General features: G+C 39.9%; 1 protein-coding gene across 1 annotated transcript in view; it reads right to left on the reverse strand.

The window, feature by feature from the left end:
* Positions 1–13,372, reverse strand: part of RAF1 (Raf-1 proto-oncogene, serine/threonine kinase) — a 2,753,658-nt gene that overhangs the window by 2,015,533 nt on the left and 724,753 nt on the right. Inside the window, exon 5 of the mRNA XM_044078072.1 lies at positions 7,497–7,516. Coding sequence (XP_043934007.1) covers positions 7,497–7,516 — 20 coding nt within the window. The remainder of the gene's footprint in view (positions 1–7,496; positions 7,517–13,372) is intronic.

The raw sequence follows: 13,372 nt of genomic DNA on the forward strand, positions 1-13,372 counted from the left end.
TGGTTTAAGGGTGCATCCAGTAATTTTGCTTCTACATGATCTGGCAAGTTTTGTTTCTCAAGCCAAGCATGCCTTCTAAGAACAGACCCAGTGACAGCCGCCCTACAAGATGCTTCTAAAGCATCAAAATCACACTGCAAAGTATGTTTACCAACTTGGTCAGCAGAGCGCATTAACTCTTGCAAATCTTTGTGTTCTGCACAGTCAGGAATTAACATAATTTTCTGTTTAATTAGCCTCATAATATGCTGCTGATACTTGAACATATGAAACTGACAATTTAAATCTCTAATGGCCAGAGTAGCAGAGGTGTATACCTTCTTACCCCATCTGTCTAAAGCCCTAGAATCCCTGTCAGAAGGGGTAGGATTCTTGACAGTACTAGCCTTAATGCCTTTTGGTCCTTGGAAAATGTTCTCTGGATCCGCAGTAGGATTCTTGAAAAGGAATTTGAGAGAGTCATGTACTCTATAGTACCTGTCAGGCTTCCTGGGAGCTGGAGGCAAAGTATCCGGGGTAAAGCTGGATTCCAAGAAATCATCATCTACAATCTCCAGAACAGGAGGAATAGCTACAGGCCTGTGCTGAGGCAGGTTTAAAAATTCCCGAGTCTCTTTTTGGACAGAGTAGTCCTGGCTTTCCCAGCGGAAATGCTCCCTAAGGGTTTCACCAAAAAAAAAAAAAAATCTTCTGGAGGGGAAGCAGAGGGAATGGAATCCTCTGCATCAGAATCCTCATAGGTAGATAAGGGTATGTCCTGGTAGTCAGAAGGAACAGAGATATCAGATTCCTGATCAGAAGGAAAATCAGTTCTAAGTCTCTGAGGGGGGAAGGCTGGCTTCTCCTAATTAAGGTAATAAGGTCTTCACCCACTCTAATCATTTGTTTTTGAGGCCTGTGGGCCTGAGAATGCGTTTCAGTCATCGGTTTCCTAGGCATAGTGCAAACTTTAGGTCTGAGAAATTCAGTATTTTTGGCTTGAAATGAAGTTGTCGGTTTAATATGAAAATCGGTAGGACTGAATACACCCTCAGAAGCCAGTGCCTGCACAGCAGGTCCGGACCCATCCAAGGTAGAGACATCCGCAGGTTCCATAGTCGAAGAAGCATTTTGCAACATACCGGACTCCGAATGGGTTTTAGTACAGGCCTGCAAATCTGTAGAAGCACCTCACTGAGTACCGGTGGACTGGCGACAAGCTTAATGGTAGCGTCGGCAGTTTTGGACCTATGCGGTCTAAGCCTTTATCCTTATGTTTTTTCGGAAGATCAGTAGTCAGATGGCTTACTGACACCATTTCAGAGTAGAGAGATTGAGAGCAGAAGTATTTTGCTACAAAAACTGCCCAACGGATAGTTCGGGCATTGAACAAGGCACAAAACCGACAGCGAGGGACATCATGGTCTGGGCTTAAATAGGTGATGCAGCAAGAATGAAAATCTCTGAGATATTTGCTTTCCACAGGCAAGACCATTATTTTTTTCTGATATCGGTTAGAGTAAGAAAAAAAGATCCCAACGGGGTACTTACCTTTTAGAAGACTTCAGGTCTGAAACTCAAAAATGAAAATTTCAGGAGTCGGATGACCAGCACTTGTGAACTGCTTCTGCTTCGGGCACCACACGGCAAGAAAGACTGAAGTAATGGTGTCGGCAGCATGTTTTATACCCCTGACTACCTGACATCATTGAAGAAGCGACAGCATCCGACGCAGAAATCCCAAGACTCTGGTATTCAGGCCGGCTGAGGACTGGCTACCTGCAGGCAGATAACCCAAATGTGATGACTGCAACAGTTTAACACGAAGAACATCTGTACAGTTCATCAGATGAGGAACTGAAAGCACAACTGCAAGTAGTCAAAACTTTTTCAAATGACACAAGAATGTCATTTGGTCTTGATAAATGTGCAAAAGCAATCTGTAAAGCAGGAAAGCTGCAGCATCAAGAAAACATGAGTCTGGGACAAGAATGTGATATAAAAGAACCTGAGCAAGAGGGAGTGTATAAATATTTGTTAACTGATGAAGGATCAACAATAAAACATGAACCAATATGAATAAAACTCAATAAGCAATATTTTTGAAGACTTAAATTAATCCTGAAAACAGCATTGACATCTAGTAAAGTTTAAGCTATAAACCAATTTGCTCTTCCTGTCCTAAACTTACACTTTTGGACAGAATGACTGGCCTCAAAAGGTGGTAGACAGATCAGACAGAAAAACATGGATGCTTCACGCTCATCAAATGATTTATAAAAATCAGTGCATACCAAGATTATATTTTCCCCGTTCCGAAGAAGGTATGAGCCTCCTTGAAATTGATTACATCTATAGATCTGCAATAGTGGGACTGCTTACATATCTGCTGACCTCACAAGACCCAAACATATTGAAAGATTTGAAACACGAGGAGAATAAATTTAAGATTACTTCCCTTCTTACTCTAGCATAAGCATATCAGTGTCAAGCAGAAATAGAAATCAAACCAGAAGTAGGTAAAAGTCATGCAGCTCCTGAATGCACGAAAAAACAAAAAGAATGTAAGGTGAAGGATCAGATGAGAAAGCAAGAAATGTGGAACATGCATAAATATAGTTGCAAGTACAGAAAACTCCTGGAACAATCTCATATTGATCAGGATCAAACACAGGAATGGTTAAGGAGAGGTGGATTCAAACCAAAAGATGAAATGCTAATAGTGGCGGCCTAAGAGAGTGGGCTACGTACATGTTGTTTTAAAGGTCCATTGAACATGCGGGATAAACAGACAAATGTAGAATTTTGTAAAAGAGAAACGGAAACAGTTGCACACCTTGTTACTGGCTGTGACATACTAATGGCAAAAGGACTGCATACTGAAAGGCATAATAATGTGGCAAGACTGCTGCACTGGGGATTGTGCAAACATTACAATACTGAAGTAGCTGAAAAACACTGGCAACATGAGCCACAAAGCATCATAGAAAATGTTGAGTCCACGTCACATGGGATCACCCATTACCAACAGTACAAAAGACAGATGCGAGAAAACCAGACATAGTGGTCCATGAAAAGAAGAAAAAAGTAGCATTCGTTGATCACTGAAATTGCTACACCCCATGACTACAGTGTCTTGCATACAGAGAGAGACAAGGACATACAATATCAAGATTTTCATACAGAAACGAGAGCAATGTGGAAGAAAGATACTCAAAGAGCTCCAATCGTAGTAGGAGCAAAGGGATTATAAAAAATAAAAAGAATCTACAATCTTATTTAGACATTATACCGATACATGCAACTCCGTACAAGCTGCACGAGTCAGAAGAGCACTTCTGGCTGACATCAAAGATTGAAAATACGAACGTCATGAACTTTAATCATACTTTGACTTAGGAATGGGGTCCCTTCCCGTCATGGTATTAGAAACCCTAAAGATTTGGAGAAATTAAAAAGGCAGAGTTCCCCAAGTTTCTGACTACAACACTCATCTATACAAAGACCATCTTAATTACTATCTATTGTTACCCACATGCAGCACCCCTGCCCTTCAGAGTACATTTCCCTTTTCCACTACTTTCTTGCCCAGATACTTAGCAAACCATCCAGCTTACACAATCTAAACAAAGGCAGAGCGTAATACACAATAAAAATTTGTCTTGGGTTCTTTAGCAAGTGTGAAATGGAAACCAGAGCCATGGTTTATATGCAAGATGAAGCTGTCTGAATGGATCATAAAATCACAACATATGAATTTCTAACTAGCAATATATCTAAAACACGCCACTGGTGGTGTTAAAAGCCCAAAGACGGACAAGTATACATTACAAGTTAGGCAAGAGATAATATATGACATCTTTTATGGTTACAAACTCCAGGTACTTTCAGAAGGACTACACATACTCTGAAGAGCTAGAACAGTGTGATGGGGAAAAAATAAAAAACTAAACGGAAAAATCCAAGGCATACTGAAAAAATCTTACAACCAAGAGGTAAAAGCTTACTTCCTAAGGGGGCTATAAATGCATCATCTTTCTTTGTTCAGCTATTTTTCTCAGAAGCTCCCACATTTCAGTGTGCACTCCTTAGGACATCATGCCGTTGCTAATACAGCATGCCAAGTACCTCAAGCTTGCCAGTTTGCTCCAGCCTCTGACTAAACATTTTCCACAAATCAGAGAAATAAACAAAGATGTGGCAACTACACTTTGCAAGAAAATATAAATCTGTACTTGACCGACCAGCAGGGATATCCAAATAATACCTGTTGTATGCATGGGCTCATCAGAAAGAGGACAGTTGAAGAATAACTTGCATTGAATGCAGAGGGTCTTCCTCACAGATGAGCTGCTAACTGTAAAAATATATCTGACATTGTGCACCTTGCAGTGTGGGGTCACAACAGTGACAAACCCCAAGGCAATCAAATACTCAAGGGAACAGAAGTAGAAGATAATCAACACATGATGACGCAAGAGCACAAATCTTGAAAGCAGTGAAATATCAAATGAGGTCTGAATCTTGGAGATACTAAAGGTGCAAAAAGAACCAACAGTCACAGCACAAATGTCTGCAATAAAGGAAAGATGCTTGAACAAGCACAGGAAGAAGTCATGTCCCTGGCTGAGTGCCTTAGGCATAACAATTTCAGCAATGGGTTGCAAAACATAATGCAGTTAGCAATTCAATAGAGAAGGTTTGGCTTAATCAATGCAACCTCCTCTTCCCCTACAGCAAAGGAGATAACCAGTTGCATAGTCTTCCAAAGTCCATGCAGATAAAAACCTAAGGTAACAGTGCACATTTTTGGTGTGAAGGTTATTTTTTTTCCCCTGACTTCTGCTCCTCATACACTCCCATCAAAGTCATCCATGAGACAGATGGATTGACTTAAGAATGATACTGAGACCTCTTTTTAGAGGAAATGATGGCTGTTCATAAATGGCTACCAGAACACTATGAAAGGCCAGATACGGTTTCTTCAACAAGGGGGGACCTGAAACCTGAACAGATGACCACCAGGAAAATATTTCCAGAAACAAGTTTTAACACAGCAGCTAGCAGTAGTGGAAGTGCAGACCTGTCAATCATGATATTCAAGCCTTACTGCAGACTAAGGTTTCTTTAAAGGGCACAGATGTAGAATCCAATAACGCAGTTGCCTGACTAGTTTGTTTTAGGCATCAGTTCTGCCCCCTCAGAGGGCTAGAAAATGTGACATATGCACCCTGATAGTGGAATAACACAAATTCCAATAATTACAGATGCCTGAAGTAAGTCAAAAGCACCTGCCTGCTGACCACTTCAGGTTTGCCATGGTAGTTCTCCATCCACTGCTGTCAGAACAGGATGCAAAGCAGTTGCCCACTGACGCACTCATACCTTCATGGTGTAATAAGTAGGACCTGGTTCTCCCCCTTCTTATATACCAAACCACCATCATACTGTTTGCACAGATATTACTCCCTTAGGTGGAACATCCTGCAATTCCTGCAACATAAAAGACTGTCTCCTTCTCCTGTACATTGATATGAAGGTTGACCTCTTGTTAATTTCACACATCTTGGACCACCTTCCCTGAATATGCTCCCTCAACCCCAAGAAGGCATCCATGGTTACCACTGCTGTAAGTGTGGCACAATACATGGTCTTCCAGACAGAACTAAGGGTCACAGACTGGCGATTGACATGGAAACGGATTAATGATCAGATATTTGATATCACTTCACTGTGGTTTGAATAGCCATTGTTGCATTCTCATGTAAAAATGGACAAAATGAACCATTGATATTGATGAAGCCATTAATCCAAGACAAACTACATTGAGGGTTGATCGAACTGGTGCAGATTCTGTACTGAGAAACTTAAATTTCAGATCCTGTTCAAAAGCAAACATAGTACACAGGTTGGCATCTGATGAACTGAATTGTCTGAGGTGGTTAGTATACTGATATGCCCAATGACAGAGCTCAAGGAAGAAGTCTCTGGCAATGATTAAGGACTCGCTTACTGAGAAAGGAAAGCAGGAGCCAGTAATCTAGGGATGGAAATACTTGAATCCCTCACAGTTGGAGATGAGCTTTGACCACTGCCATGTACTTGGCAAACATCTGGGAGCTGTAGTGACAACCTTGGTCAGGACTCTGAACTGAAAATGACTGGCTCCCATGTGGAAGCATGAGAGCTTCCTGGAGGCTTTGGCTATTTTAATGTCAAAGGAAGCATCCTGAAGTTCTACTGAGCACATCCATTCAATCGGCTTGTAGACAAGGCAATACTGCCTCCACCATGAACATCTTGAATTGTGTCTTCTTTATGTAGATGTTTAGATGGCTGAGGTACAGAGATGTTATTCTTCAGAACCAGAAAAAAAATTTGAACAATATCCTGACCCTGTCCGACCTGGTGGGATCTCCTGGATTGGTCTTTTTCAAGAAAAGAAAAAGATCACTCTTTTGGCTGCTTTTTGTTGATGGGGTGAGCATGTCTGGAAGCTGACATCTTTTTTGGGATGCTAAGTGGGAAAAGGGAACTGTATAGCCTCTGGATATTATCCTTCATACCCAAACATCCTTTATTACAGCCATCAATGCAATACAGGGATAAAGAGCATTTAACTGCCCCCAGAGGGGAGCAGTCAGGCAATCCCTTCAGGGATGATTAAGTTGCCAGTCAGGGAAAAGGCCTACTGTATCCTTGGGTTCTCTGGATCACCCCAACCGCTGCGTCTGTGTTTATTAAAAGGACTGCCTCTGCCACGGCCACCCCTGGCAGAAGTGGAGTCAAAGGGTGGGTGTTTTTCTTCTAAACCATAGGGTTTTGGGCTCACTTTTCATTCATATTATACAAGCACTGAGGGGCTTCACACTGGACGCCAATGGCAAAAACTGTCTTCCCATTCTGTTCACAGTTCTGCATTCTCTAACATAATGGCCAAAAAAGATGATCCATCTTAAGGACCATTTGCAAAGGATGCTTTAATGTTGTCTGTAAAGTCAAAGATGAAGACAGGCATGCCTTCTCAATGAAATGCCTGCACCTGCTATAAGTGATGCTCCACTGACTGAGTTATGCATGAGCTGCACGAGGAGACTGGGGATATTAAACATTGTGCCTAAGTTGGTCTCTATTTCCTAGAATCTGTAGTGGGCAGTATCTTCAAAGAGGATAACGGCTGTTCATCCAGATCTCTCTGGAAATAGTTGATATGGCTTGTAGAGTACACAGTATCTGAAGCATACAATCACTTCCCTAACCTGTCCATGGCACTACACCCTCTACTTATGGACACTAACTGTATCATATCATAGCTATTGCTTTGTAGCCACTGCCATAATGATAGAATCCACCAGAAAACCATTGGACCAAATATGTCCACCTTTGGAAGGCTTAAGAATTTTGTCAGACTTTCACAGTAGACATTCACAGGTGCTAGGTTCCTGCAGTGCTCTCCTACTAGCCAAGTCAATAAGGAGGCACCACCCAAGAAGATGATGGGGGACAAGAGACAGGACTCAAAATTGATTTCCTCTCCCTGACAGGGTGGGATTATTGGCAAAGATCCCTTCTGTTTCATTAACTCAAGGATCTCAACTAAGGTGGCATCTTTTAGAGGAGAATGGCGGTGGGGGGGGGGGGCAGTCAATCACAGTCCATGAAAGTGAGAAAATGCACCTCCATTTGTGGGTCCTCTTTCTTGGAATGTTGGGTGGAAGAACTGGATTCCTCAGAGGATTCATAGTGAAACAAAGCAGATTTGGAGTGCCAAACTATGGCTCTGACCTTGAAATGCATGAGGAAACTGAGGCAGGGAAGGGTGGGTTTCCTTGGATGGAACCAATACCAAGGAAGTCCGACTGTCTATTCTTGGTGGAGAAGCAAGAACCCATCCCTATAACCTCTAACGACAGACCACATGTCCACTGGTTCTGAAGAGCCTCCATCGATAGCTGGAGCCACTCTGAAGGATTATCAAAAGCAGACAGAGAAGACAGCCTCAGAGTTGGGATTAGTACCAAAATTTCAGAAATCAATTATTTTTGACACCACGAATAGGAGTCATGTGAGAGGACCCAGCACTGAAACACTGATCCAGAGTCTACTGGGCTTGGTGGGTCTCTGAGTGGAGTATGTCAGAATTAACAGCAATCACCAGTCACTACCAAGGAAATAAACTTTTTGGAGGAACTGTCAGCTCTGTAGCTACTGGTGCTGAAACATGGACCAGAGATGAAACAAAAATGGGAAAAGGGCTGCCCTGCACTCTCTTGAGAAGGCAGTGGACAGAACAACACCCATCTCAATGCAAGCCTTTGGGAAACCTCACATTACACAATTCCAGTCAATATCCAAAGAATTCTGAAGGATATGAAGCAGTGGCAACCAGGTGAGAGAGGGGGGCTCCCCTATCAGATGAAATTTGGCTAGCTAACCTCTTTGGGGATCTATCCATCATTATTATTGGCTTCGAGGAAGTGGGAACCACTAAGGAAGATTTGTTTGGCAGTGATGTGATATCTGTGCTCTGGTTATTTAAGGGACAGTGGGAATAGCAACGTCATCAGTCTTTCGCTTAACAAGGTTTTCCTGCCTTCTCACTCTCTCTCTCTTGGATGCAGCCTGGGAGTGATGGTGGGAAACGAACATGAAACTGCCTGGAAGTGATGGTGGGAAATGGACATGAAGCTCACAGAAGCAGAAAACAGATTAAACATTATACTTATGGTATCAAGATGACAGTCAAGTAGATGTCAACTAACAGTTATGAAAAATCATTTACAAGATGAAATAATCATAATATAACAACGTTTGAATTGGGGCAGAGTACAGCCCTTTTCTTTATCTTTATCCCTCTCTTTTCTGGGCTTGTCAATCTCAGGGCCAGGAGGCAGCAGCCCTTTATCAATGTATTCCTTCTACCAGAAAATACTCTGGCACTGAAGGCTTGACAAAGCATTCAGCAAAAAAACGATTTACCCTCAGACACACCATACACAATATAATTAAGAAAGAATTTTGTGGCCAAATGTCAAACATTTTTAAAGGTTTTGTACTACTCCATAATTAAGAACAGTTAATTACACACACACGGAAAAAAAAGTTATCCAAGTATTAACCACTGAGCAGCAAAAATACTCTAGCAGAGAGCACATTTTTTTTTAAAACAGCAGAAAAAGAGTGGCAAAGTCAAGGCCTATGCATCACTAAGGGAAAGAAAAATGATCCAGGAAACAAGTAGGAAAATCTACACTAATAATGATTAATGTGAAGAATTTAAAACATTTTACAATTAAACTGAAAATTTATAATTCTTTACAGATGTAGCACTTCACTTTGTGAGGAGGTCTGAGACAAAGTCCGAACATTTGGCAGCAAACAAGATCCGAAGCAGCTTCACTTACAGGTGCATTACGGAAGTAAAAATTAGGAGCATATAGTTTGGTCATTCCTTTTGCCAACTTTGATTTGCTAAGTGGCCTGACAACAAAGGACTTACATTGGACCATCAAATAGGATCTGGAGATTTTTTGTTATACTACATAAACTGGAATAGACTGCTTTAAATTTATGAAAATACAAACTACTGGTCTGGTGTTCCACAGCAGGTTTTGTTATACGAGAAGACTCACTGTGTACACTCCAAAGTTGGCTACTAGAAAGCACATTAGACCTATATTAGTGAAGATGTAATCATGCCAGCAGAAAGAGCTACCCCTGATAAAACTGTGGCAGAAGGAAAAAGTATTAAAAACTGGGAATGTCAGTGTGCTTGAAGAAAAAGATTATTCACTGTACACAAGTCAGAAGAGAAGCAAGTTTATCCCAGCAAATAGGGGATGTTGAGAGACATGTCAGAATTCAGCTGTTGCATCCAACTGTATCCTGAATATTTTAACTTGAAAGATCAAAGAAATTTCTGAAAGCATTAAGACTATGGAGGAAATTAAGTTTAGCCAATGAGTGAGATAGTAAGATGAAGTAGATTATGCTTCTCAATTTTTTGACAATAGGAAAATCCAGAGAGAGACTTTGCCAGTGAAACCTTTTCATTACACCAAAGGAAAATGCTGGAGTTATATAAAAAAAAAAAGCCCAGGTGCTGAGGAAGACTCAGGAATGCCATGGATTCCAACAACAGAGTGTGAGAGATCAAGATGATCAGGAAAACCACAAGTAAAAAGGTGAATTTAGTAAGTGGGAGAACTGTAAAGCATGGAACCCATTACATATAATTTACATATGCAAACTGTGGCTCTGTAAGAAGTGTCTGAAAGGACTGGAATTTTGTTGACTGCATTAATCTGGCAGAACTGTAAACATTAAACCCCACTGTTAAAGTAACACTTAGAAGGCTACTGAATGAAATCAAGTTGTAAATAAGTATATATTCGTATGAAAATTCTGGATCTAAATTACATGTTATATTATAAAGCAGTTTGCAAAGTATGCAATAAGAATTATTTTAAATGGGAGAAGGAGACAGTTCTATTACGGACTGCTATATATGATAGTGATAGTAAAGTAGAGAGGTACTTGTTTGAAGTTGTAATATATCTGGGCTATACACTAAAGATAAGGAGGGCAGGAAAGAAGTTAAAGTTAAAATAATGTGATATTGGGCTGCTGTGGAATGCAAAAGAATGCTGACTATATTATACAGAGAATCAAAAAAAAATACTCTTTTACAGAGCTGGGTGACTAGATTAATGTTCTGAGTTTAAGCTGTAGACAATTTTTTCATGAGGAAAAACTGTTTGGAAAACAGGAGAAAATGACAAAAAACATGAAAAATAGCAATTATTTCTTGCATTTTTAAAGTTACTAGCTGCTTTTCTCCACTAAATGTGTGCTACTAACTGAATACAATCAGGCTATACGTGCAGGAAACTAATCATGACTGGTCAAAAGAAATGCACTCTGAGTGAAAACTAAAAGACAGAAGTAACTTTTAATGGTATACTGACAAGCAGTTCAGTGAAAGTGAGTTCTATTTGAAATTAGCGAAGTTTAGTGCAATTAACTTTTAAAGGAATACTGGCAAAATTCAGTGAAAAAAGAGCAAAACTGTGCACAGTGAATAGTTATGCAAGTAGCTGTCTCCTTCCCAGAAGCCATAGAACTTCAATGCGTTAAAAACAACAGTGCACATTTTTATTTAAGTGTAGCCACTACAATTTCTCTTAAGGCTAAAAATGTTTAGTTCTTCCAAAATGGCTGAACAATGATAAACAGCTTAATTGCAGCTCTTCCAGTATGAAAAAAAACTGAGATAAAAGGTCTACAGAAACTGTCAGTATGGATAATGTTCAGTTACTGGCTAACAAGTACAATGTCAGTATGCTAGCAAAGAAGAAATTTAGAGAACCACAAAAAAAGTCAACCAGAAAACGCAAAAGGAAAACACTGCCTGGGAAGAATCCTGCAGCCATTCAGCAAAAAGCAGTTCAACTTTCAACTTTGGTACAAGAGCTGACTTTTAGTCACTCAGAGACAAAAACAAATGGAATGCACTGAGAACCGATTAAAATGAAACTTTGAAGGAATATATTCCAACTACAAGGCTGGAAAACAGAAAAAGCTTTAGCTATTGAAATAAACTGATAAAACTGCAAAAAATAAAAGCTGAAATGAAGAAAAGGCTGGCATAGTATGAGACATTTCAAGAATAGCTGTTTAAAAATAGGGTAAGAAAACAGTACATGCACAGAAAACCCGAGATTTTCTGTTGCACCACAGAAAATGGTTGGAATAGACTGTATTAACTTTAAGAAACCACAAACAAGCAGCTGGACTGGTGATCCACAGCAATATTTGTTTCTTCAAAGGGCACATCGACTGCTTGCTCCCAACCTGGACATGAGGAAATCAGCCAATATTAGTAAGGATGCAATCATACCAGAAGAAAGAGTTGATCCTAACAAACTATGGTATAAAGGAAAAGCATTAAAATTAGAAAGACTAGGGTATTTCTATAAAATGATTATTCACAGTACACCATGCAGAAGAGAATCAAATTTATTCCAGCAATCAGGGAATATAGAGAGGCAGGTGTGACATTAAAGCTGCTGTATATCCAGCTGTCTTCAAAAATACTCTTTCTGGAGGATCAAACATTACTGCATGCAGGACAGGTTACAGAGGAATTGGAAAAAAAAGCTTATCCAGCAAAAAGAAGGGGACTCTGCTTCTCATTGTTCTCACAAAGTTCATAGAGAGATTGCCATTGAAACCTTTTCCAATAATCTAAAGGAAACTGCTTGGGAGACGGTAAAAAAAAGCACAAGACTTGATTAGAAGAATCAGGAATACCTTGGACATGAACCAGGCTCTGGTGTTGGGAGATGATCAGCAACTGTCTTGTGAACAAATCGGACATTATAAAACAACTCATTTGAGAAATATGACTTTCCAAGAAAAAGTAGCCGAGAAAGACTGGATTTGTGCTGATGTTACACTTGTAGGTGGACTGTAAAGCATATATTCCATTTTAAGTCATTAATGTTTAAAATGGCACTAAAGAAAAAAAAATCAATTGTATGTAAAACAACTCGTGTTATTAGTATTTGTATAAAACATGATGTAAACTGCAAGTTATACAGTACAGTAATTTTTATTGTGTTCATCAGTGATGTCGACGGGAGTCTTCAGGGACTGTTGCATGTCTTAAAGATATTAAAGGAAATACGTGTCTCTCTCCCTGTCGTAGGATACAAAAGCTTTACACTATGACATGACAAGAAAGGCTGGACAGATGCAAGTTTAAATGAATGTACTGTGACCTTGGGCTACTGGGGTAAGGGGCAGGTTGTACAAGTTAACTGATTATATGTAGAATTAAATACTTTTCCTGGTTTTTCTAAGAGTAGATGTCTAGATTAATGCCCCTTGCTTAAGCTATAGACATTTTTGTAAGCAAATAGGCTTGAAACAATATAGCAAAATAATGAAATGCATGAAAAATGTCAAGTTTCTTGCATATGGAAAGATATTAGCTTGTGTTTTCCCCATCAAGTCAAAGTCAACAACTGAAGGCAGTTGGCCAGGGGAATTCTGTACACTGTGTTCTGAAAAATGTAGAAAGATTCCATTGTATACCTGCAAAGGTAACTTTTTCCCCTCTCACTGCTGACTACTTTTATATGGAGACTAGCTGTCTATAGGTATCATCTTGGAAGTTTTGTGCATTCTTTGCTGAGCTAAATGCAAATGTTAAAAGGTACAACAGCAAGCAGCTCAGTGAAAAATAAAGTGTGAAGTCATGAAAAATGAGAGATAGCAACTTCCCCAACAGACTTAATACCTTAATGCATTTAAGAGCAGTAGAAAATTAAATGTAGTCAGTGTACCTTTTTTATTTTTCCAAATCTTTTGGGTTTCTAATACCATGACG

The sequence above is a fragment of the Protopterus annectens genome, chromosome 7.part0 (assembly GCF_019279795.1).
Source record: "Protopterus annectens isolate FY-2018-M chromosome 7.part0, PAN1.0, whole genome shotgun sequence".
In the NCBI taxonomy this organism is placed as follows: Eukaryota; Metazoa; Chordata; order Ceratodontiformes; family Protopteridae; genus Protopterus; species Protopterus annectens.